Source organism: Corticium candelabrum, chromosome 10, assembly GCF_963422355.1.
Source record: "Corticium candelabrum chromosome 10, ooCorCand1.1, whole genome shotgun sequence".
In the NCBI taxonomy this organism is placed as follows: domain Eukaryota; kingdom Metazoa; phylum Porifera; class Homoscleromorpha; order Homosclerophorida; family Plakinidae; genus Corticium; species Corticium candelabrum.
In genome coordinates this window covers 4,548,754-4,572,142 of record NC_085094.1, presented here as the reverse complement: position 1 = coordinate 4,572,142, position 23,389 = coordinate 4,548,754, and the positions used below count along the sequence as shown (strand labels likewise).

The 23,389-nt window shown below is 42.9% G+C and overlaps 3 protein-coding genes and 1 long non-coding RNA gene across 6 annotated transcripts; 2 read left to right on the top strand and 2 right to left on the bottom strand.

The window, feature by feature from the left end:
- The first annotated feature begins 664 nt into the window (after window positions 1-664).
- Window positions 665-1,405, top strand: LOC134185282 (collagen triple helix repeat-containing protein 1-like). Its single transcript, XM_062653063.1, has 2 exons — window positions 665-976; window positions 1,043-1,405. Exons 1-2 carry the CDS (start codon window positions 665-667, stop codon window positions 1,403-1,405), a joined length of 675 nt encoding a protein of 224 aa, XP_062509047.1.
- A 2,444-nt stretch (window positions 1,406-3,849) lies between these two features.
- On the top strand, window positions 3,850-4,424 carry LOC134186239 (uncharacterized). Of its 2 annotated transcripts, none has more exons than XR_009970935.1 (3): window positions 3,850-3,979; window positions 4,083-4,191; window positions 4,267-4,424. It is a non-coding gene; the product is annotated as an uncharacterized LOC134186239 (long non-coding RNA). The 2 variants fall into 2 exon arrangements; XR_009970934.1 differs by having other exon boundaries at window positions 3,859-3,979; window positions 4,061-4,191.
- Window positions 4,425-5,501: 1,077 nt separating this feature from the next.
- LOC134185637 (WD repeat-containing protein 37-like) lies at window positions 5,502-12,376 on the bottom strand. Of its 2 annotated transcripts, none has more exons than XM_062653470.1 (14): window positions 12,181-12,376; window positions 10,764-10,928; window positions 9,996-10,054; window positions 9,798-9,930; window positions 9,205-9,321; window positions 9,063-9,142; window positions 8,880-8,925; window positions 8,753-8,818; window positions 7,415-7,531; window positions 7,202-7,343; window positions 6,769-6,838; window positions 5,999-6,063; window positions 5,814-5,925; window positions 5,502-5,761 (listed from the first exon to the last, which is right to left on the bottom strand). In XM_062653470.1, the coding sequence occupies exons 1-14, from the start codon at window positions 12,371-12,373 to the stop codon at window positions 5,648-5,650; spliced, it is 1,479 nt and encodes a 492-aa protein (XP_062509454.1). In that variant the 5' UTR covers window positions 12,374-12,376; the 3' UTR covers window positions 5,502-5,647. The 2 variants fall into 2 exon arrangements, with proteins under 2 accessions (XP_062509454.1, XP_062509455.1); XM_062653471.1 differs by having other exon boundaries at window positions 9,996-10,051.
- Window positions 12,377-20,176: 7,800 nt separating this feature from the next.
- Window positions 20,177-21,343, bottom strand: LOC134185281 (sphingosine 1-phosphate receptor 3-like). The gene has a single exon (XM_062653062.1). It carries the CDS (start codon window positions 21,341-21,343, stop codon window positions 20,177-20,179), a length of 1,167 nt encoding a protein of 388 aa, XP_062509046.1.
- Window positions 21,344-23,389: the final 2,046 nt, after the last annotated feature.

Genomic DNA, 23,389 nt, shown 5'->3' with positions numbered 1-23,389 from the left:
ACTGGCGAGAACACTGTCATTTACAAACACAAACACATGCGGACGACGTCCATGGCACACGAAGCGTCCAGATATAGTCGGTCTATCAAGTGGGCGACGTGCTAGCGTCCTTGCAGTCATCATTTCGTTGCGTCATCTAAACATCTAAGTCTTAGTTTGAGTCGTCGACAGTTTGTTACACCCTTCCCGTTTTCATCGTCATACTACACAACGCCTTGAAGCCATGAAAGCGTTGCTTTGTTTTGTAAAGTAATCCGATTGCATTTCCTTCCCTGTTCACTCGGTGCCAACTCAAGAAGCTTCCTGGTCTGGCGTTGCTATACTTTACCAAGTATGGGCAAACCACGGCTACAGCTGTTACACGGAAAGTAAGGAATGACGTCATCCGCAATGACATCACATATGTATGCTGCAGACTTCGAATAGTATAAATATCGCTTGCTTTAGCTAAGAAACAGTCTCGTCTACAACTGGGACACGAGTGAAGCAACATGCTCAAGGTCTGTCTTTTGGTCTGCTTTGTTCTCTATTGCGTCGAGGTCGTCGTTGCAATGAACGATCAAGATGTAAGAGTTTGACTTCAAATTCTGCTGTTGCATTGCTTGTATACAAAGTATTCATTAGACTAGAGATTGTAACGGAGTCCCAGGTATTCCTGGCCTGCATGGCGCCCCTGGACGAGATGGCAGAGACGAAGCTAAAGGAGAGAGAGAGAGGGGAAACGGGAAAAAGGGAGAAAGGGGAGAAGGGAGAAGTTGGAAGAATAGGAGAAAACGGTCAAGTGGGGCCACAAGGTATTGTCGGTCCTAAAGGAAATTCCGGGAAAGTGGGAGCACGTGGAGCAATGGGGCCAAGAGGAATGAAAGGAGTCGGTGGATCTAAAGGATCCAAAGGAGACCAAGGAGTTGAAGTCCAAGAGAACTGGAAACAATGCGTGTGGGATAGAAGGGACGACAAAGACAGTGGAGTTATTCAGGTTTGACTTAATTAGCAAGTAGTTGTGTTTTACATTACATGCAGTCTGATGACAAATGCGTCGTAGGAATGTCTGTTTACCAAGAGATTGGGAAATTCCGCGTTACGTGTAGCGTACGCCGGGAACTTACGAGTATACTGCAACACGCATCAAGCATGTTGTTCCCGCTGGTATTTTACATTCAATGGAGGTGAATGTTCTGGTCCCATGACCATCGAGGGTCTTGTATACTCTAACAGGCAGGGAGACAATGTTCATCGTCACAGACAGATTGAGGGTTATTGTGAGAACATACCAGCAGGTCAACTCAAAGTTGCATTTTACGTTGGAAAGTGCGCTAGATACAGCAGTACAACATACGACGCTGTAACCGGATGGGATTCTACATCTCGCATAATGATTGAGGAGACTCCGCCTGCACAGCAATAGCAATTGTAATATATAAAGGCAACTATGGACAGTTCAATTGGTTATACTGTCTGTGGTAATGAAGGCAAGCAATAATGTTTACGTGTGTATGGATATGTTGTGATAGCCTACGTAGAAATGCGTTTACGTGTTATGTGGTCACGTCTATAGAAGTGTTAGACAAACACTAGACGGTTAGTTCTACGACACATATTTGCATCCTCGCGCTGTTTCTGTGTCTCAACATATCTTGCTAGCTTCACTTGTCGTGTCATTCAAAGTAAGACATTGCAACTAAGACCTGATGTCACAATTTTAAGACACATATACCTATACCTTTTGCGTTTTGGGGCTGATATAACTGCAATCCTTGCGTTCTATGAAGCCCGTTCAAGCTGACGTCAAACCCGCGGCCGTAAGCTACAGCCTGCGGCCTACAGTAAGAGGCGATGTTGTAACGAGATCACAATTTCGTCCTTCTCCTGCAAAAGCATGACTTTGTCGTATGTTTGCCCTTTGCATGCAGGAACGACGGAAAAGGGTGCGTTCGATTTGCAGTTCTAGAACTAGAATCAACGAGGGTAAACGAATAACTCGCGTTCGATTTGCTAGAATTCTAGTTCTGGAACTGCCGGAACAATTCCAACAGTTCGAACTCTAACTTGGAACTGCTGGAATTGCGGCATGACCACGCCCTGTTATCGTCTGATTACCCGGACGTTACCGCGAGAACTTACACCTGACGCTACCATCGACCTGTTCCTGACTTCAAGTGAGATTCTAAGTCAGGATTGGAGACCATCAGGAGTTTCTAGCATCCCAATTGAGCAGTCACCGTCCCCGGAATCTAGCGAAGCCGTTATTTTAGTAGTCCTCCGGCGGCGTCAATTGGTCTGGACCAGAGACTGAACTGAACTGCTGCAACGGTAGCCACTTTGTCAACGGTTGCTGCCATTACGTTGAATCTGCGCATGCTCGTGCATAGTACGATTCTGAAAGCAGAATTAGCATTCGATTTAGCCTCTAGTTCAGTCAGTTCTAGTAGTTCTATAACACACCCAGTTCCAGTTCGAGAACCGTAAATCGAACGCGCGAGGATAGGCAGGCGCGGATCCAGGATTTTTGAAAAGGGGGGTTGCAGGTTTCAATAGACCACGCCTACTTCAGTCTAGTAAACGCACTGTATTGTTAGATGTGCAAATGCCCTAGGCTTCTTAGAGCTTAGCTAAGTAAATGGCAACAACTATATGGCAACATAGCAGTGTGTCATGAATGAACTCCCTAAATTATTAAAACTGTTTAACAGAATCTAACTGCATTGTGCCTATACTAGTTACCGCTAAATAAACTTTAAGAAAATTACGATGCAGTTATGTTACAAAGACGGTATGAACAATCTCCGTGCATGATTTTGTACAAACTTCGTCTGCATGCTGGTACCCGTCTTTGTAATGCATGGCGATAACTGCTAGGTCTGCAAGACGCTCCTCTGCCATGGTAGACCTTGCATAAGTCTTCAGTCTCTTCAGTAGAGAAAATGACCTCTCTGCTTCTGCACTTGTGATAGGCAGTGTACATGCAATCAAGGCAGACGATGAACATTCGGGTACAACAGAGAGTCACAAGCTCCCAAGGCCAGAAGAAGGTTGTTGGGTATGGCCTTCTTGCACTCTTGCCCTCTTTTCCTTGCTTCTTGCATTTTGTGGTATTTACTTTGCCATACTGACCGCCACCTTCTCACTTCACCTCGTAGAGACTTCGGGAATGGAAGATCGGCTTGCCAGTGCAACGTTCCATCTATACGCTTTTCATTGGGTCAACGTCAGAACGAACCAGAAGGGTAGGTACTAGACACAATAATTCTCGGACATTATCGTTCGCGCATCTGAAGAAACAGGAAGTCTAGGAGGGGTATCGCAATGGATCGTTTGTAGTGCTCAATCGGACTCCGACTACGTGTATTGCTCCGGTTTTGCTGTAAGTTCGTTTTCTTGGAACAGATTCAATGGATCCAATACTGTCTGCGAGTCGCAGAATGTCTTGATACCAGAAGTCAAAGAGTTTGTCTATATCCTGCCTTGTTGCCTCAATTCTTTCAGTTACGTACTGAGTGAACCATTCAGTATGCAACAAAGATATCCTGGTCACGAGCCTAGAGTTTCACAGCCAGATCTCTCACTTCGTCAAGAATCTGCTTAGTTATTTTAATTAATTAATTAATTAAAAGAGCCCGATCCCCTACTGATAAAATACAATTATTATAATTCACGACATAACTGTTACATATAAACTATCAGTTAAAACGTTCCAAATTTTATCACTTGTTAATTAATGCCAGTAGAGTTGTAACGGTCTAACGATCAAATTGTCTCCATAGCAACAAGACACAATTCACTGTTTTAAACGAGGTTTCAAACGATTATTGCGAGCTCGCTTCGCTCGAACATGCAGGGAACACGAGGCTACGTGATCGCGACAGTCTGATGTGATTAGAATCTTTTGTGCGTTCAAGTTCATTTTGACGAGTTTCGCTACCTCGGGGTGCTCAAATTTTGTATGGAAAAGACGTCAAATACGTTCGTCAGGGTAACAGAGGTAAAAATCGATTCATCAGATTGTTGTAGCCTACCTCGTGTAACGAATCGTCGTACCAAGTCTTTTGGTTCTACGGTTTAGTTTGCCAACTTAATATATATAGAAGAAGAAGGCTTGTAATGGCGTTCATACTGTCTTCACGCAACGGTCGAGTGCGCCGGAAGTTCTCGGCAAGTTGCAAAGTCGGTAGGGAACATGCAAGTGAGCTAGACGTAAGCTACAGACACTGTTTCTACACTTTAAGAGACGAATGGAGCTAGTCATGTTGTACCGTATCTTTTGACTAGGAGGAAAGGAATACAGGAAGTGCACGGTTACTCAAGAATGCACGTCAATTTGAAGGTGAAGCCAGGAGTTTTGAATATTGTCACTCTGCAGACGTAGCAATTGATGATGGAATGAAAGTATATAGGGAAGAGTTAATAGAAATAAATTTTTCATAGAATCTGTCTGTGTAGGGAGTCAGGCCCTTTTAGTACTGGAAATGAGCACAATGCGGTTTCAAGACCTTGTGCTTGAACTCCGAGGCTAACAAACAGGGGGGGTGATTGAAATCCCCACAACCTCTACCCTAGATTGATAGGTAGAAGCAGCATCACAAAAGCTAGAGATCCGCGTATGATGTTTCATTGGACAGGATGAGACACGCCTGTGCTTTTCCAATTTGGAAGTCTAGTCTGTAGTCTGCAGCCTGCAGCCAACCAAAATGCCGGGGGGGGGTGTGCTTCTTTGTTGACTCAGTAGATTATTAGACAATGAAGAAGCACTAAGGTGCTAAACCCTCGGCTGCTATCCAGTTGTCATTTTGCTCATTAGTTCTACACTGTGCAGTTAGACTTCAATAAATAATTGTTGTCTTCTCACATCATCACATCGACTGGCACACTAACTCAAGAGACCACCAGAGATTGGAATGCAGCGCATGTGCTCATTGTTATCGCTGGTGTTAATTAGTGTGCCAGTCTGGCAGATGTCGACAATCACACATGCCAGTGACTGAGTCAATGTGTGCAGCCCCCTTCTCATACTTCTCATGTTAATTAATTTGCAGGTCCAAGTTAGCAGCCGAGGGTTTAGGACTCTACTAGTAGTAGTGCTTATTCATTAACACCAAAGAGCGCATACGCTGCATTCCAATTGGCGGTCTCCAGAAGCATTACTGCAACCATCACGCATGTGTGCTTTGGGTTAATAATTTACCTGGCAAACGATTGCAGCAAGCTGGTTTAGTGTGTCTTCGCCCATGCCATGATCCAGGAGACACTTTACCAAGCTTCGCGAGTCCCATTGTCTCATCAGACAGTCAAATGTGGCTTCATTAGGTGGAGAACAGGAAAGTAAAATGGGGCAGGCCTGGCATGGGGTGTGAGATGCATCGTGGGACACCTCGACACTCCTCTCCTCTGGTGTTGTTACTGAGAAGCTGACTGAGACGCTTGCTTAACTCGCGCATGTGAGACATGTGGTTAAAGAAGCACACGCTACTCGTCCACTGTGAAGCAAACGGGCTACTGTGTATTGGGCATCATATTCTATTTTCATAAAAGTTAAACAATTCAATGTATGCATGTTGGCTAATAATCAAAAACAGATCTGATCGAGGCGTTAAACTCTTCCTTATATACCTTTGCGTCTGAAGTCACAATCACTTAGCAATCAATGCGAACATCAGACAGAGACTTTCCATCCTATGACTTTTCTATCAAAACCACAGGTAAACAGATTGACACCAGACGCCAAGTCATCACTCCATACAGCACTGCTGACCATCCTGCTATGTCCCTGCAACCATTGATGTCATACACATGCTTTCTACGTTTAACATAGCTAGTACCTGGCGACGAGTGCGTTTTGCAGTCACCAGTCTTGTACCAGCGAGGTCCCATAGACGAACATCTCGGTTGTCAAGAGGAGCAGCTAAAATTTCTTTCGATGAGACTGCCAGTCTATGTGTAAATCATGTAGCATGATGTCAAACAAACAACATTACAGAATTGACACATTACTGTACTATGATACCTGTTGCATGCAGCATGGGTTCTAATTGTAGTGAGAGCAGATCTCATGTTCTTTAGATCCCACACCTAGCAAGCAGCAAAAAGAATGTGACATTTGTAAGTTGCTCTGGTGTGTGTGTGTGTGTGTGTGTGTGTGTGTGTGTGTGTGTGGTGTGTGTGTGTGTGTGTGTGTGTGTGTGTGTGTGTGTGTGTGTGTGTGTGTGTGTGTGTGTGTGTGTGTGTGTGACTGTCTGCCACTTGTACTAGAAAAAAGGGCAGCACCACATTCATATTGTGAACTGAAAGCTTTATGTCAAATTTGCCACAGCATTTGATTCGCTTGCAACTATGAGACCCATCAGCAACCAGAATTTTTTATCTGATAATACCCAATCTGATGAGCTTGTAACTTTTCAAAATATAATGAAAGAAAGAAACACTTAATAAACATAGACAAAGCACCATTGGCAATAATTATATTCACAACTTGAAACTACGGCGACATGTTAGTACAAATTGCATATGCATATATAAACACTGACTCGCATCCCTACCCATGGGCACAACCCATCTCCAGGACACTTCAATGATAAAAAGCCAACTGACATAGCTTGTGTCTCTCAGTTCACATTATGTGCAACAAAGAAAGCAAGCTGGCTGCTAGAATATAAAGTTAATGAGATATTAAATAATTAAACATATAAGTTAATTGTAATACCTATCAAAGCAGCAGCGGCGGCTAGTTACTACACGAGTTGTTAATATTGTGGTAACAATAAACCAAACACAAACCTTGATAGTTCGATCATCACTAGCACTCACAATATTGTCCTTGCTTGTAAATGCAGCAGTAGTGACAACACTACAAGAGAATTACAGTATAAAATCAACTCTATTTAATGAATGTAGACCACTACCCAGACTGATAGCAAACAAACAAACCAAAAGACAAACAAGCACAGACAAAAACAGCATACAAACAAAGACAAAGATGCAAACAGCAATTTAGACAAGCAAACGAACAGACAGGAAGTAAACACACCAGGCACACACACACACACACACACACACACACACACACACACACACACACACACACACACACACACACCATAAGCAGCCTCAAATCATCTCACTGGCTATCTGTCCGTACTACGCTCTCAAAAATCAAATTGCCATTCAAGTACCACAAATTACAATCCAGTACACTATGTCCGAAACAAACTTAGAGTGTCCTTGAAAGACGTTCACTGCATGAACCGTAGGAGTGCGAATGTCACACAATCTAAATGTTGTATCGCGAGAAGATGTGATAATCAATTTCTTCATCGGATGAGTAGAGCAGTTAGTCAACTCTTGATCATGACCTATTGCAGACGAAAAATTTGTAAACAAAACAACCAGTCACATGTATAACAAATTTGTTAATGTCTCTGACCTGACAGTGTACACACACATTCTCCTCGTTCTGCATCCCACAGTTTGGCGACATGGTCCCATGATGCAGACACCAACTGCTTACCATCACACATCCATTCAGCAGCAATAACAACACCTTGACATACAGCCACAAATATCAAGCACACACCAGCTAGTCACATAACATTAAACTTGCTATCATAAAAAGCAAAGACTGGCTGACTATTAGACAAGCAGAAAATTTGTTGCACTTAAAACACTGAGACAACCAGCAACGAAATTGCAATCTTGAAAATAGTGCTAAATGGTTTTTCTATTATATTATTATATGAGGCCATTAAAACTACACTTGGACATATTTCACAGTTAACAAACATGGATGAGCCACAAAAAGATTTTTAGTCAACTTTAGCGTATTTCATTTCTTGGATACACTGTCTAGATATCCCTGAGCTGTAAAGTCCACAAATAAAAAAATCTTTGAAGACCAATCGTAAACACCATGTCTGTCTGTCCCTCTGTCTGTCTGTCTGTTTGTCTGTCTATCTTAATACTGTCTGTCTGTCTGTCTGTCTGTCTGTCTGTCAAACTCTAAAAGCAAACCTAAAGTCCACTACATAATAATTACTACATAGTACATTAGCCCCATACAGGGGGGGGACAAAACTTAAAAGAAGCTACTTAGCTACACGTTGTGCAAAGTCTGTCTGTCTGTCTGTCTGTTTGTCTAAATACATATATTTTCCATTTAAATCAAACATTTACATCATGAGCAACTAAAAGACAAATGCCCACAGCAACACTAATACAACAGGACCACAGTCCCGAAGCTTTTAAAATTACACTACATTTTGACAATATCATCTGGTTATGTTAATAAGATTGTCTGAGATGATTTTCACATTACATCGTTGTAGTGTCACTGATACGACTTATCGCCCCTTGGTCTTGATCGATCCATTTTGTCGTCCTACATCATCCCTTGCACTCTTTGCCAGCTTGTGTGTCTCTCTGTTTGTCTGTCTGTCTCTGTCTGTCTGTCTGTTTGTCTGTCTGTCTCTGTCTGTCTGTCTGTTTGTCTGTCTGTCTCTGTCTGTTTGTCTGTCTGTCTGTCTCTGTCTGTCTGTCTGCCTATCAATACATATATTTTCAAACATTGAACTATTATACACCATCTAAGCAAAGCAGTCTGTCTGTCTATCTGTCTGTCTGCTGTCCGTCCATCTGTCTTTCTTTCTATCTGTCTGTCTGTCTGTCCATGTAGACATAAGTCATCATTTCATAACGCGATCACATGAATACAACACACACATAATACAGCAATACACTCTGTTCCAATACAGACTCAAGCATCTACCAGTATGTTCCTTCAAAATCAGTTGAAGCGATGACGCAGCCTCAAACAAATCATAATTCTCTTGGTCTATGACAACAAAGAAATCACCACCTGCACAAACAGCAAAGACACCCAATAGAAAACCTACCTTCGGGCTCAGGCGAATGTCTGGGAGAGATCTCATCCACTGTAACCTTAAAATTAAAAAATAAACAATTGCAACCTGATTAGAAACTATAGAAAGGTGGATTCCTAATCCTTGTTGGAAGCATTAAAAAGTAACTATAACTACACAACATTCAGCCCTAATATAATAATAAAATTCCCAAACCTCTGTCGCTGTGGGTGTGCCTGATTGTTTTTGAAGTGAAATGTTAACCTTCCAGATGTGAGTTGACATGTCACCCGAGGCTACGACAATCATGTACAGTCAGAGATAGTGGTATGCTGACAATGTAGCATATTGTGCATACCTGTGCAGAGAAGTGCTTCTGTTGGATGAAATCGAATCGAATTAACTGATCCTGTGTGAGCTTCATAAAGCAGTAGACAAGCAGCTGACCCACTGTGCCACACACGAGCAGTTTTGTCTGTTGATGAAAATAACTACATCACACTAACGATATAAGACAATAAACATCAATATGCAAAGGTGACAGATGAATAGGAAATCACAGCAACAAACCAAATAACACGCCAACATAGACACCATTAAATAATCACCAACATAAACAAACAACCAAACAAACAAACAAGTACACCAAGAGGCAAACAAACAAACTGTCCAACTGACAAACAATTAGAGACAAATGCATAAACACATAACAAAGAAAAACAGAAAACAACACAACAACCAAAAAACAGGAGAAAATAAACAAACTAAGACACAAGACAACAAATAGACAGACCGACAAAATAGAAGACCAGCAAACCAGCGCACAGATAGACAGACAGCCAGAAAGACACACGAATAGAAACAGAGCGAAACATACAATTTCCCAAATCAGCAACGCATGCCACATATTGTACGTGGACAAACCACTCAAACGTCCAGCAATGTCCTTACCCGCAGATGCCGTGGCAATGAGAGGTTGCCCGTGATGAGCAAAAGACACGTCCCAAACTCCATCATTATGCCCAAGATACTCCTTTAGTACCGCACAGTCAACATTAACCGAGTTCTTAAAGCTAGAAACAATCTGCCAACCCACAAAATAAATCATCATTGACACAAATGTAATACTGTCAAGATATAGCTGCTGACCTTGCTAGTCCCAGCTTTGTACGTAGTTTTCAGTTTCTGAGAAATCTGACTAGATGCTGCTGCAAAGAAACAAATACATAGTGATCGACACCATAACAAAAAAACACGACAAGAGCACATAAGGATGTCCAAATGCAAGAAATGTAAGCAGAAAGAGAAACCAGTCATGCATAACCAAATATTCAAAACACAAAATAAGAAAAATAAACATACAGACACTGACAAACAAAAAATCTAACAAAGATGCAACAGACGCATAACAGTTAGTATAAACAAGAAACAAATGACAATCACATAAGTACTTGAAAACCAGAAATTTGTGCAACCCTCATATTGTGCAAATTTGCCCCAAACGAGATCTTCAGAAATGCTATGCGGTTTTAATTTGTGCAACATCAAGACAACTCGTTGATTGTCTACTCAAGTATACTGGTAACAGTTTTATATCGACCAAGCAATAACCACCATAAAAACAACTACAACAAGAAAGAAAGCCTCCGTGCATAGACATTTGCTGCCTGTTCAACTTCATTCTGAGATCACATTATCATACATGGATCTATGGGAAAACGTCGAGACACAGATGGAATGAATACGCATGGGAATGTCTATGCACAGTGTGAATTCAATTTGTGCAATGATATTTATTGGTCGCATGATTCGCATGATTTAAATCATCGCACGAATTTCTGGTTTTATGGTAGGTTATACTATCACATGATAATTGCTATTACAAAGACAATCACATTCAGTGCAATGCTGCCTCACATCCTTTCTTTGCTCCGAGTCGACTTTGCTTTCCTGACGATTCTTGATAGTCTGGAGGAGAATGTGACACTGACAACAATTCATTTTGCTTGAAACTCAAATCACTGCGATCAGCAGCTTGTAGGCTGTCCAACTTATCTGTTAACAGCTGAACTTTCCGATGAACTACAGAAGAAAGAAACTGATGTCAATAGATACTCAAACAGACAAATGTAAACAAGCAGACACACATCACTCCAGATACACGTGTACACACACATGTAAGATACACACACACACACACACACACACACACACACACACACACACACACACACACACACACACGTCACACACACACACACACACACACACACACACGTCACACACACACACACACACACACACACACACACACACACACACACACATATCACAAACACACACACACACACACACACACACACACGTCACACACACAAACACACACAAACACACACACACACACACACACACACACACGTCACACACACACACACACACGTCACACAGGCACACACACACACGTCACACACACAAACACACACACAAACACACACACACACACACACACACACACACACACACACACACAACACAAACACACACACACACATCACACACACACACACACACACACACACACACACACACACACACACACACACACACACAAACACACACACACACACACACAAACACACACACACACCACACAAACACACACACACACACACACACACACACACGTACACACGTACACACACATCACACACACACACTCACACACACACGTCACACACACACACACACACACACATCACACACACACACACACACACACACACACACACACGTCACACACACACACACACACACATCACACACACACACACACACACACACACACACACACACACATCACACACACACCACAAACACACACACACACACACACACACACACACACATCACACACACACCACAAACACACACACACACACACACACACACACACACACACACACATCACACACACATCACACTCACACACACACACACACACACACACACACACACACAAACACACACACACACACACACACACACACACACACACCACAAACACACACACACACACACACACACACACACACACACACACACACACGTCACACACACACACACACACACACACACACACACACACACACACACCACACAAACACACACACACACACACACACACACACACACACACCACACAAACACACACACACACACACACACACACACACACACACCACACAAACACACACACACACACACACACACACACACACACACACACACACACACACACACACACACACACACACACACACACACACATGCTTACGAGCAACGTTTTCAGCGTATACTGTTTCCAATTCTCGTGTGATCTGAGAAAACAAGTCGAACAAGCGTGTGCGAGTCTCATCCGGGAGTCCTGTTTCAGCATCTGACGGATCTATTGCTGGCAATTGTCCGGTCTCTTGTGGATATCTCGATCGCTTCGAGAAACTTTTCCTCTTCTTCTCTTTGTGAGCCATCGATACTCTAGCGCGCTTGATTTAGGTAGGCGGTCCTATGTCGGGACTAGTCACGTGACTATGTAGACAGTAATTTGGTTGCTAAAGCGTAACAAAAATAATTTGCTGCATTTGATAATTACTTCATGTATATTTTTAAAATTTCTAAGACAAATTTAGTGTTCTGCACGAGACATGGTCGTAGAATGCCTTTTCAACTGCAAATTTGCATGCACATACGGGAACTGCATGAATGATGGCGTTCATGTCAGATACAAACTTTTTGTCTTTCTTTGCACAGTTTCTCGAATTGTGTGGAACGTGTTTAACTAATTGCTTTGCTATTTAGTTATAGTATTTAACCATAGATTTATTATTTTTACTCGTGGTGTAGTCTAAGCTACATGACACGTGAGTTACATGGCGATCGTAACTCCGCCCTCAAAGAATAAAGTAGTCTCGCGTGGCCAGACCTTCAGAGAGGTCGAAAACGCAACCCATTTGCCTTGAAACTAGTTATCTACGTTGACAATATTATCTCATTTCGTTATATTGTATGTCTTGTATTTTGCGCGCCAACTAATCGCGATGTACACGATACGCATTGCTCTCTACGACCTAGTGCCATCACTTTTCTACAAACTGCAAAATCTAGTTTCGTCTTGATTAATTAATTAAACACAGACGTTACAATATCAGAAACGGTTTCTTTTCAAAGTGTTTCACTGAAAGAGATAGCTATAACAATCGAGTCACGCGAGTAGGCGGTACAAATGGCTAAACGTGAATTTCGAATCTCAATCGTTGCAAACCAGAACTCACTGATTGTCAAACGATGATTGTCGACAACTCGGTGCGCGGCCTAACTTCTGCAACGTTTCACTTTTTTGTGTGGCTGTTCGTCGCCGCTGGCGTCATCTTTAATGTGCTCGTCATGGTATGGCGCTGCTCGAGAAAGGAATCGCGCTGTCAACTACTCTCAATACTAATCGTCAGTCTTGCCGTTGCTGACCTTCTCTGGTGTTCTCACTATCTCGTCCAAGAAATCATGCTGCTACGGGTGATCTCCGCGGAGAAGAACGCAACATTTAGCTTTACAGTCCAAGACGAAGCTTTTTGTCTAACGAGCCTTTTCTTGGCTTTTGGGTCGTGTAATGCATTGATGACTACAGCGGTCGCCATAGCTCTTTACACTGTCTTTACCCTCAGGGGGTCCCCCCGCAGGGACGCCGTCATCTACGCCGTCATGGCTATCAGCTGGATCTTTTCTCTGGCGCTGGCGACGGCCATCACTATCGATACGAGTCACTTTTCTCACAAACTTCATAATATGACGCTGACGTCCGATGCCTTCTCGTTGATTGCGATGCTGGGCTGCATGGAAAATGAAGAGCGCGCCGTCTTTCCAGTGATCGTCACATCCGTTAACGCGGCGGCGTCGGTCGCCTGCGCTTTCGTTTACGGTCTCCTCGTCTTCAAGCTCTCGCGCAGTAAAGCCACCTTGGCAAATACGGATCCGAAACACGTGCAGATCAGACTGACGATTATAACGTTAGTGAACGTTGTCGTTTGGTGGCCGCCTTGCATCATGTATTGGTATAGCCATTTTAGACAAGAGAGCCTGTTCAACGGCAAACTGAACGTGGATGCTGTTTGGCCTGTAATGATGTTCACTGTGATTGTAACCTCGTTTGATCCGTTGATCTATACGATGGTTTCAACGCGTTTTAAGAGCGTGATCTGTCTCGTTTTCGTCCGAGGATGTCGGAAGTATCGCAAAGAGGCTCGGAGGCCGCTTGTTCTAGAGACGGCGGACGAACCGACTTGTGGGTGTCGTGCCGCTTGTCGTCTCATCTGTCAGATCTATAGAAAGAGGAGATTAACCGGAGATGCTCAATCTGTCGGAAGCACCACAGACGAGACACGATCGAGTTATCTCTTTTCGGACTTCGAGTACTATCGATCGTATTCCATGAGTGAGCTGCAGTCTTTCTAGACGGATTCCCGCACAAAAGCAACTATAGAATGTGTATTCTAGTCTGTTTAGATCAAGTAGCACAAATTGATGGCGAGTGCATATGTACTAATATATTGCATGTGATGTGTTTTCGATTTAAGTAGAAGCTTAGAGGATGGGTGGCGAACATTTTCGAGATACACTTGCGCGATCTCCTATTACTTTGAGCTATAGATATAAATCTGTACGAAACTGATCGATAGCTTTTCGTCGATTCTGCTTCGATATTACATACATGCTATTTTGTATTCAACCAAACACGAAGTATCAAACCTGTGATGCAACTCCTACTAGTAGCCTCGTCCCTAGACTCACGTGAGCCTGGCAGTGTCCTGTTCCCGTATGACATTTTCAGCCTACAAATGTCATACGGGAACCGGACACTGCCAGGCTCACATTCAACCTGAAAATGTCATATGGGAACCGGACACTGCCAGGCTCACGTGAACCTTGCTAGAGGCTAGTCAACTGCAGCCTATCCATAGAGAAGGAACGACAGTTGGGCATGATGCTAGTCTGACATTGGAATATAATTTTCAGCATGAATGATATCGTCGTACAGCAGTCGTGGCTTCTCAGATTAGGGATGCATGCTTGGTATACGACTCTATACGATATGTCAACTTGCGTTTAACGGAATTAGATGACGTTCGTATACATGCAGGCTGCGTACACTATCAGGGCCTGATGTTTTCACTGTTTCAAAACAGTCTGTTTCGACTGTCGCTCGAGACGCTCTGCTATTTGGATAAGGCGCTCTTTTCATGAAGACGAGACGTTCGTCACATCGTAATATGTATTATGTCTAGGATAGTATTTTGCTAGCCTCGTACCAGACCCTCTCGCACCGTCGTGCCCGGTTCCCGTATAACACGGCAATGTCAAAGAGGATCTGGGATCATCCCGCCTACTTTCTTTATGTAGTGTCACTCCACGTCATCTAAGTGTCACCCCACGTCACCAACGTCAACACTTTCATGCTCTTAGTTAATTATGAAGCCATCCTTCCATCAAAGTTATGCCAGCTGTGATATCCGATTGCATACATTCACTGTTTACATTTCATTTCTGTAGCTGCAAGGGAAGAGATTCATTCACACGATCCTGAGTTCGAATCACGTTATCTGAAGCTATGTGTCACGAGGTCCAATGTGATTCGATCAGCAGTTAGGTAGCTTGCAATAGGGATGCACAAGGCGCCGCTCTATTACTGTGCTAGGGTACGAGAATAATACAAATCGGGAATCTCGTGTACGATTCGGGAACATATGGAGCCTGGCAGCGCGTGCCGTCAGACACGGTGTTGACTAGGACTTCTGCTCTAGAGTCGCTTGGAGAGGAAGCCCTCTCTCCCAGAGAGATGGCAAATACGTAGAGCTTGCGTAGGGACAGGATACCAACATTGAAAGAAAAAAGTAGAGTGCGAATGGAAGGTCAAGTCGATTGCAAGACATTAGTGTGACACATGAGAATAGCTATTAGACTAATCGTATTAGTAGCCTGAGGCTTGGTGACATACAAGCTAATTTTATCATCTAATAGCATAAACGGTAGGCGGGATGATCCCAGACCCTGCGTTGTCGTGTTGTACAGAAACCGGGCACGACGGCGCGAAAGGGTCTGGTACGAGGCTAGTATTTTGCAATAAGACTAAGTTGCATTTTAGTAAGTAGAACACCAAGCTTCTCTGCATGCGGTTAACAATTAATGTTACTTAGTCTTTGTAGATAATTATCTGCATGTAATGCTGTGATGCTACTACTGCGGATACAGAATTTTTTGAAAGAGGGGTCCAAGCGTAATTAGCCACGCCCCATAGGAGCTAAATCTCTATATGAACTATGGAACCAGCAAACTCACTTCAATCTCTATTACGATTAGTTTCCTAGCATATTTATTAGATAATTACAGGCATATATAAGTTTATAGAATTAGACGAGTTAACCATTTATCAAAACCTTAATTTTAATAACACGGTATCCAAACAACATTGCGGCGGCTGTGGTGGGTGTGTCGTTGAAGAGGAGAAATCCTGACCCACAGGACCCCTCCCCTCTATCCGCCTATGTAGCTACATATATTTACCGTGTAATAGTCCGTCGGCCAACACCAGAAAGCGACAAGCTGCGTAGCCCCCCAAACCCGCGGAAGTTTCCGTAGTTGCAATCGTAGAATAGAAGCCATGCGAGTGCATTTGCGATTGTTTGCCGTCTTGGAACGGGGCCGTTTCTGAGTAACAAGAAGGACTAGATTGACTGAGGCCACGCCCACGCAAATTCGCAGTAACAGCGAACCGAGAGTAAGAGACGAACGTGGTCCCATGCATAAGGTCTATAGACGTTAGGTATATCACGCGAAGGCTTAAACCAGTGCAGCTGTCTTTTCTAGAGCTGGAGGTAATGAAGTGCGGTCTCTAGATAGTATTTCTCACATTGCCAGCAGTTCTGTTGATGAAAGAAACTCCTACATGGTTGTTACACTTGCAATGCTGCGTTTGACTGCCTTGCAACAGTAACGTGAACCTGAGCGTTCAGAAAGACAGTAAATACCGCACAAGTCGTGACAAACTCCCGGATGTGTGGCATGTACCTGGTAATACTATCTATCTAGACGTTAGTACAAGTGTACAATAATTAACATAACACCATCAAAAGCAGGACGTAAGCGTTACTGACATAAATTGTCTAAATTTAAGGCTGTGGTATATCGCTCAGAGTCATTTTTAGTCATTATTTAGTGGACTAATGATTTCATATAGAAACTACACTTAATTAATTAATAACCAATGAAATGTAAAGAGCCACCTACTTATCATATTCGTCAGTAGAGTTTGCATCAAAATTATCAGCTTCAAACGCATTTGCAAATGCTATAGTGGAAGCAGGCTGCAAAACTTCACGCGGATTAGGGTTTCGCAATTGTCGCATTGGCACACATCTGTACATGACAAGCAGCTTCGCTGGCAAGAGCAGTGCTTAGAGCTGCACCCAGTTTTACAGCTGCAACTGATCAGTTTCAAAACGTCAACAGGTGCCGGTGGCTTTGTCGTACATTCAATAGTTGGGGCACATGCAGTAGCAGAGGTAACCAGTTCCGACTCCGTTACAGTTTGTGGATTTGCAAAGAATATTATGCGATTACCGAAATTCTTTTGTAGACGACGCTTCAGTTTGCTGATTTTGTAATTTGGAGTGTCAACACTTTCCTGCTTTAGAAAGTCTACAAATGTTGACCTCAAGTCAGACATTCTTGCAAATAATCCTTCTTCATCTTCGCTAAGTATTGCTCCCTCGACTTCACCGGCAAGAGTTTGAAGCGCACAGTCTTATGCTGTACTGTGTTGTGCATCTTCTAGAGAGATCTGAGAATCAAGCATGTTGGTTAATGTTTTCTGATGAGTGTAATTCCTGTAGCAAGATTCATGATAGTAAAGTTCCTTGGAGATACCATCAGGCTGACCCGGTCCTTGCTGCACTTTCAATAAAATTCTTCTGTCTTTTCTGATTTCCACTGCGTTTGAAATAGCCGAACATGCAGAGAAGGTAGTAACTCTGCTTAAAGACTGTCGTTTCCCTTGAACTTTTTGTTCTCTGTTCACAAAACAAACATAGTTTGATGTTGGTTGGGGAGACAAGTCTTCTGGTCTCACGAACGGTTGCAGTGCTACCCATTGCTTAATTAAGGTGTCTCTGGGTCCTCTGACTCTATTATTGAACTACTTTCAGAGATGCTAACGTCTCGGCTGCGCTGAAGTTTGTCTAGAGCCTTTTTGTTTGTGTATGCTTGGTAGCATTGTCTGTGTTAAGCTCCTATCGGTTTCGATTCATCTGTGCAAGAATTCTGTAGAACTGTAAAGACGTCGTCTAAGCGAATGCTTGCTGCATGTTGCAACGTTCTCCAACTGGTTTGTGTAAAAGCCGTAAGAGAACCGGTAACATCATACGAATATGGCACAGGCAGTACTCAGAGTCAATTTTGCTATCTTTGCTCTCTGCACAGACATCTGATAATATTCAAAACAAAACTGCGAAATGATTTTGAATTTGAGATCTGTCATGGTCAACAATAATGCAACAATAAATCTCTGATGCTCAGTTTGGCATATAACTGTTCAGTTGACAACTTTACCTCTGATACCATTGAAAGCTGAGTTAATTAGAGCTGAGTAAGGATACTTGGTCGAAAGAAGACAACAAGTACTTTGCTCACACCTAAACTAGTGTAGGTAGGCGAAAGCTCTTACTTATATAGTGCTAACTGGAAGTTCATCTAGACCACAATCTGGAAGTGAATGCTTGTATTTACTTTGAACTTTTAGCACTTAGGTCTTCATCGACCAGCTGCGATGACGACTTTCATTTAGTTTAGAAGTGAATCTTCATTTAGTGTACTTGTATTACTTTGAATTTCTAGCACCTATTTAAGTCGTCACCTTCCAGTTACAATGACGTCTATCATCTAACTAAAACCACAATCTGGAAGTGAATCTTACATGTAGTGTCCTTGCAGTGAACTTTGAGCACTTAAATCTTTATTGTCCAGTTACGATTACGTCTTTCTACGTGTAGCAACCTTTTCCTTACGTCATACACTCCACATAACATCGGCTAAAGAAACACTGTACTGTACCATAGACTTACCATCGCGGTACCGGAAGTAGTCATTACGCCCCCGCATCACAATTCTTTACACGAGGTTACGCAAATAAACACAGATCATCGTCTGTCTGGCGTGTTACTTGTTTCCCACACGTTCAGAAAGTAATTTGGACTCTTTTGAGGCCAGCCAAATGACAAACCGACGAGGTTAAGAGGCCAAGTGCCTGAGACCTGAGGTTGGGCAAGAGTACTACAGAAAGACCGTTGATTTACATTCGTAGGAGAACAGCAGACACTGTTTCGTAGTCCACAACAGGGTAGCTGTGCAGCGCTTTCATTCTACGTGAGGCCTGCTTGCCTGGACATCTAGGCTTTTTGTTGGCAGCTTAATTCGCATTGGTACGGCTTTCTGTTTGCTTACAGTTTGTTCTACTGCTGCTGTAATAGAATTTGAACTGCTAATGAGCAATCTGGTTTAGTTTAGGTCTCTAGCTAGGAATGTTGACAGACGCACAACTCAAAAGATTTCGTCATCGCGTGTCATGTGATCACGTGTGATATCGTAAGCTATTGGGCTAATGCTGCGAGATAACATGTTCACAATGGATGCTTTATGCCTCATTAGTTTGCATGATGCGTTTTTACCCGTTTTGAGTGCTCTGCCGACTACAGAGTTAGCAAGGTCGCTGTACTGACGTCTGTGCCACGCCCCCAAATTTTGTTGACGTGCGGCTACCTAACGGCCCCGGTATGGAGAGGCAAATAAGTGCAGTTGGAGTTCTGTCATACTGCTTTATCTGTTAGAGTTATCAAAACTTCCCCGGGCTTGGGGGGCTACGCAATTTCTTAAAGAAGCGACTTTTGGGGGGTTGGCGGACGGACTTTAAACTTGAAGTTTTCTTTGTCTTTCACATTCAATAAAGATTATGCACAGAGACGGACAAATCATTTAGTGCCAGTACCAGGATGTTACGTTCATCATGTTGTCGATAATGAATACATACCATATATGCACTAGAGCCATAGACTGTAACAAGTTTCGATTCTATTCGAAGTATGCATGCTCAGCTTTTGCAAACAATTTCTAATAATTAGCCATTTAAATTAGCTAAGTTGTTTACATCCATTTGCACCTGTCTTAAAACTAAAATGGCAAATTCATTGCTATTAATTAACAACATTGCAAAGTTTGAAATTTGTAAATCCTTTTCAAGCATCTTTGTCGTAATCATCCGGGCACTCGGTCTCTACTCGCATAGTACGGTTTGTTGACTCCGGAAACAATGACGACTGATCGGTGTCGTTGCTCATCGTTGTCATCTCGCGCCTTTCGCACTTCAATCCGCAACAAGTGCGCCAACGAGTGTCGACCTCTCTGTTGAGAACAAAATATCTGACAAGAAAGGGTCGCCTTTCTTCGGAACCCCCATTTAGACAAACACAGCAAATACGCCTCAGAAATTTGAGGAGAGGCCTGGAGGCAATCGTGTAGATAACCGGATTTGTGGCGCTCACCGTGACCGCTAACAAAAAGGCGGGCTTTGTTATATCCGGGTCTAGGCGTCCGTTGAAAACGTTATTACCGCTTATGATGGAGTACCAGTACAATGCACAGGCCGGCCACCAACCGACAAGATTCATCAGAGCGATTATGGCCAGTCGCACTTTTAAATGCTTTAGCTCTGCGTTCTCAAAGTCTACAACCGTCGACTTCCGTAGCGTCGAGCATACCAAAAGGTACAGAGCGCTACAAATGGTCGACGAAGCGAAATTTAACGACGCGATAATAGTCGGAACGATGATCATATTGACGTCTCCCATGCAGCCAAACATGATATTTAGAGAGTACATCTCTGACGACATATTTCGATGCACTTGGTGGTCTGTAAAGTGTGTGTTGAGTCTCGACGTTCCCCACCCCGCCAGAGCGGAAGAAACCACCCAACAGATCACGATGAAGACGGAGAGAGCTTTGTCGGTCTTCTTTCCTCTCATAGCGAGAAGAGTGTAGAAAGCAATGCCCGTGGCCGTGAGAGCAACAGCATTACATGACACGTAGAATGTAAACGTACTTGCAAGACACACGTGCCCGTCTACTTGACTAAACGTCTGATTTCGACGGTCTTCGTTGAAGACGACGCCCACGAGCAACACCTCTTGCAGCATAAAGTGACAACAGAAGAGCAGATCGGCGACGGCCAGACTGACTATGAAGACGGAGAGGAAACAGAAGCCGCTGCTTTTTCTACAACATCGCCAAAGGATGACGAACGCGTTGGCCGTGATCCCGGTCGCAAGGAGAATCCAAAGGGATACGTGAAACGCCTTCTCGGTTATTCCTTTGACGGGTGAAGTTGCGTTGTTTGTCGTCGCCATCTTCGTTTTGATCTTTCTGACAGCAACGACGTGAAGTTCGATGTTGGTCGTTGAAGAGCAGACAGTAAACGAGTTGATGTATACGTGGGTGTATATCCCGCCAATACGAAAAGTAAAACATTTGATGTACGGGGACTGTATACACAATTATAAATTGGTTTGCGGCTTGTTTGCATGTTTACGGGGACTCTATTTGGTTCACATGGAAAATAGACTGAATAGGTAAATTGTTAGTATATGCAGAACGTGCATGGTTTCTTTCTCTGCTTGTAGTTTGCAATGGATAGTTATACAGAGCACATCAATTTTGTTAGGAAAAAATTGTGACGCGAGAAAACGGCGAATGAACTGCGCATGAACCAATAATCCCTGGTAAACCAGATAGGAGCTAATAAAGTTGATTAGAAATCAATAGTTTCCAAGAACAAGACAGTTTAGCAAACCAAATAGTTCCCGTATATTTGCAGATTATAGACTAACGATATAAATGCATGTGAACGCATGCATGAGTGGCTGTTCTGTATCATATGGCAGTGTCTTGCCCATGCATGCACCCATGCAAGTAAATTAAGGGCAGCGCTGGTATGCATAAAGACTCACAATACTGCAGTACGAGCCAATAATAATCGCATAGCTTTCTATTTCCATTTCGTTCTATACCATTTCCATTCCTTTCCCGTTACACACCAATTTCATTATGTTTCCATTCTATTCCATTTCATTTCTATTCATCGGTTAATCTGTATCTCCGAAAAACAATGCAGTTACAATGTTCAAGCATGGGACCGTCATTGAATTATTGGGCAATTCCATTTTTGCATTGGAATATTCATGTTTTCCAGTTTCCTCATTATAGTTTTCGTTTTTGTTTTGTAGTTTCAATGTAGAAAGGACTATTTTTAAAGGGGAAGTCCAACAAAAATGAACTAAACTTGTATGAGTAGATCTTACCAAGACAAATCGATCGGTATAAGTTACTCCGTTATCTTCGCTTTTGTATACGAGAACGAGCGATGTTTCTGCGATGTGCAACGCCCACGCGCCTACTCCGCGCTTCATGGGCGATTAAGCTCCGCCCACTGAAAACGAATCAATGCGTTTACGGATGACTGCTAAGGATATATCGAGAATGCCAAATGTGAATGCGAAGATATTATGAAGATCTGCCTTCTTGCCGTCAGTGGTGCCTCTCTAGAGTAAAATGGTGTTGGTAGAGCTGTTTTCCCGCCAGACTTTGAAGGAGAATTCCTCAGTACCACGGCTTACCTAGAGAACGCGCTTGTGCTTGAGTATTTTTTATCCTTGTTCTTTTAATATCCGAAGAGAAACGTTCAGCGCGCCGTCTGGTGTGTGCAATAGAGGATGACCCTATATTTAAATCCGGGATTGTAAACTTCTACCAATCAGCGGCAAAAGAAAGTGAGCAGACCGGATTTGAAAATAGGAAAGTTCTCTGTAGCACACGCCAGACGGCGCGCTGAACGTTTCTCTTCGGATGTTAAAAGAACAAGGATAAAAAATACTCAAGCACAAGCGCGTTCTCTAGGTAAGCCGTGGTATTGAGGAATTCTCCTTCAAAGTCTGGCGGGAAAACAGCTCTACCGACACCATTTTACTTTAGAGAGGAACCACTGACGGCAAGAAGGCAGATCTTCATAATATCTTCGCATTCACATTCGGCATTCTCGATATATCCGTAGCAGTCATCCGTAATTACACGCATTGATTTGTTTGCAGTGGGCGGAGCTTAATCAAAAAGGAAGCGCGGAGCAGGCGAGTGGGCGTTGCACATCACAGTAACAGCGCTCGTTCTCGTATACAAAACGAAGATAACGGAGTAACTTAGACCGATCGATTTGTCTTGGTGAGATCTACTCATACAGGCTAAGTTCACGTTTGTCGGACTTCTCCTTTAAAATGCTTTTTAAAAATTTAATTCAAAATTTAAATTTATTTATTTATTTATTTATTTATATATTTATTTATATATATTTATTTATTTATTTATATATTTATTTATTTATATATATTTTTATTTATTTATTT

What these genes read in the sequence shown, in the direction of transcription:
- LOC134185282 (XM_062653063.1), top strand. Translation starts at nt 665, where the DNA reads ATGGCGCCCCTGGACGAGATGGCAGAGACGAAGCTAAAGGAGAGAGAG. An exon ending in AAGACAGTGGAGTTATTCAG is followed by an intron (nt 977 to 1,042) that starts GTTTGACTTAAT and finishes AATGCGTCGTAG; the next exon opens with GAATGTCTGTTTACCAAGAG.
- LOC134185637 (XM_062653470.1), bottom strand. Translation starts at nt 12,373, where the DNA reads ATGGCTCACAAAGAGAAGAAGAGGAAAAGTTTCTCGAAGCGATCGAGA. An exon ending in ACTCGGAGCAAAGAAAGGAT is followed by an intron (nt 10,055 to 10,763) that starts GTGAGGCAGCAT and finishes GTTTCTTTGCAG; the next exon opens with CAGCATCTAGTCAGATTTCT. An exon ending in ATGTGTGTGTACACTGTCAG is followed by an intron (nt 7,344 to 7,414) that starts GTCAGAGACATT and finishes CGTCTGCAATAG; the next exon opens with GTCATGATCAAGAGTTGACT.
- LOC134185281 (XM_062653062.1), bottom strand. Translation starts at nt 21,343, where the DNA reads ATGGCGACGACAAACAACGCAACTTCACCCGTCAAAGGAATAACCGAG.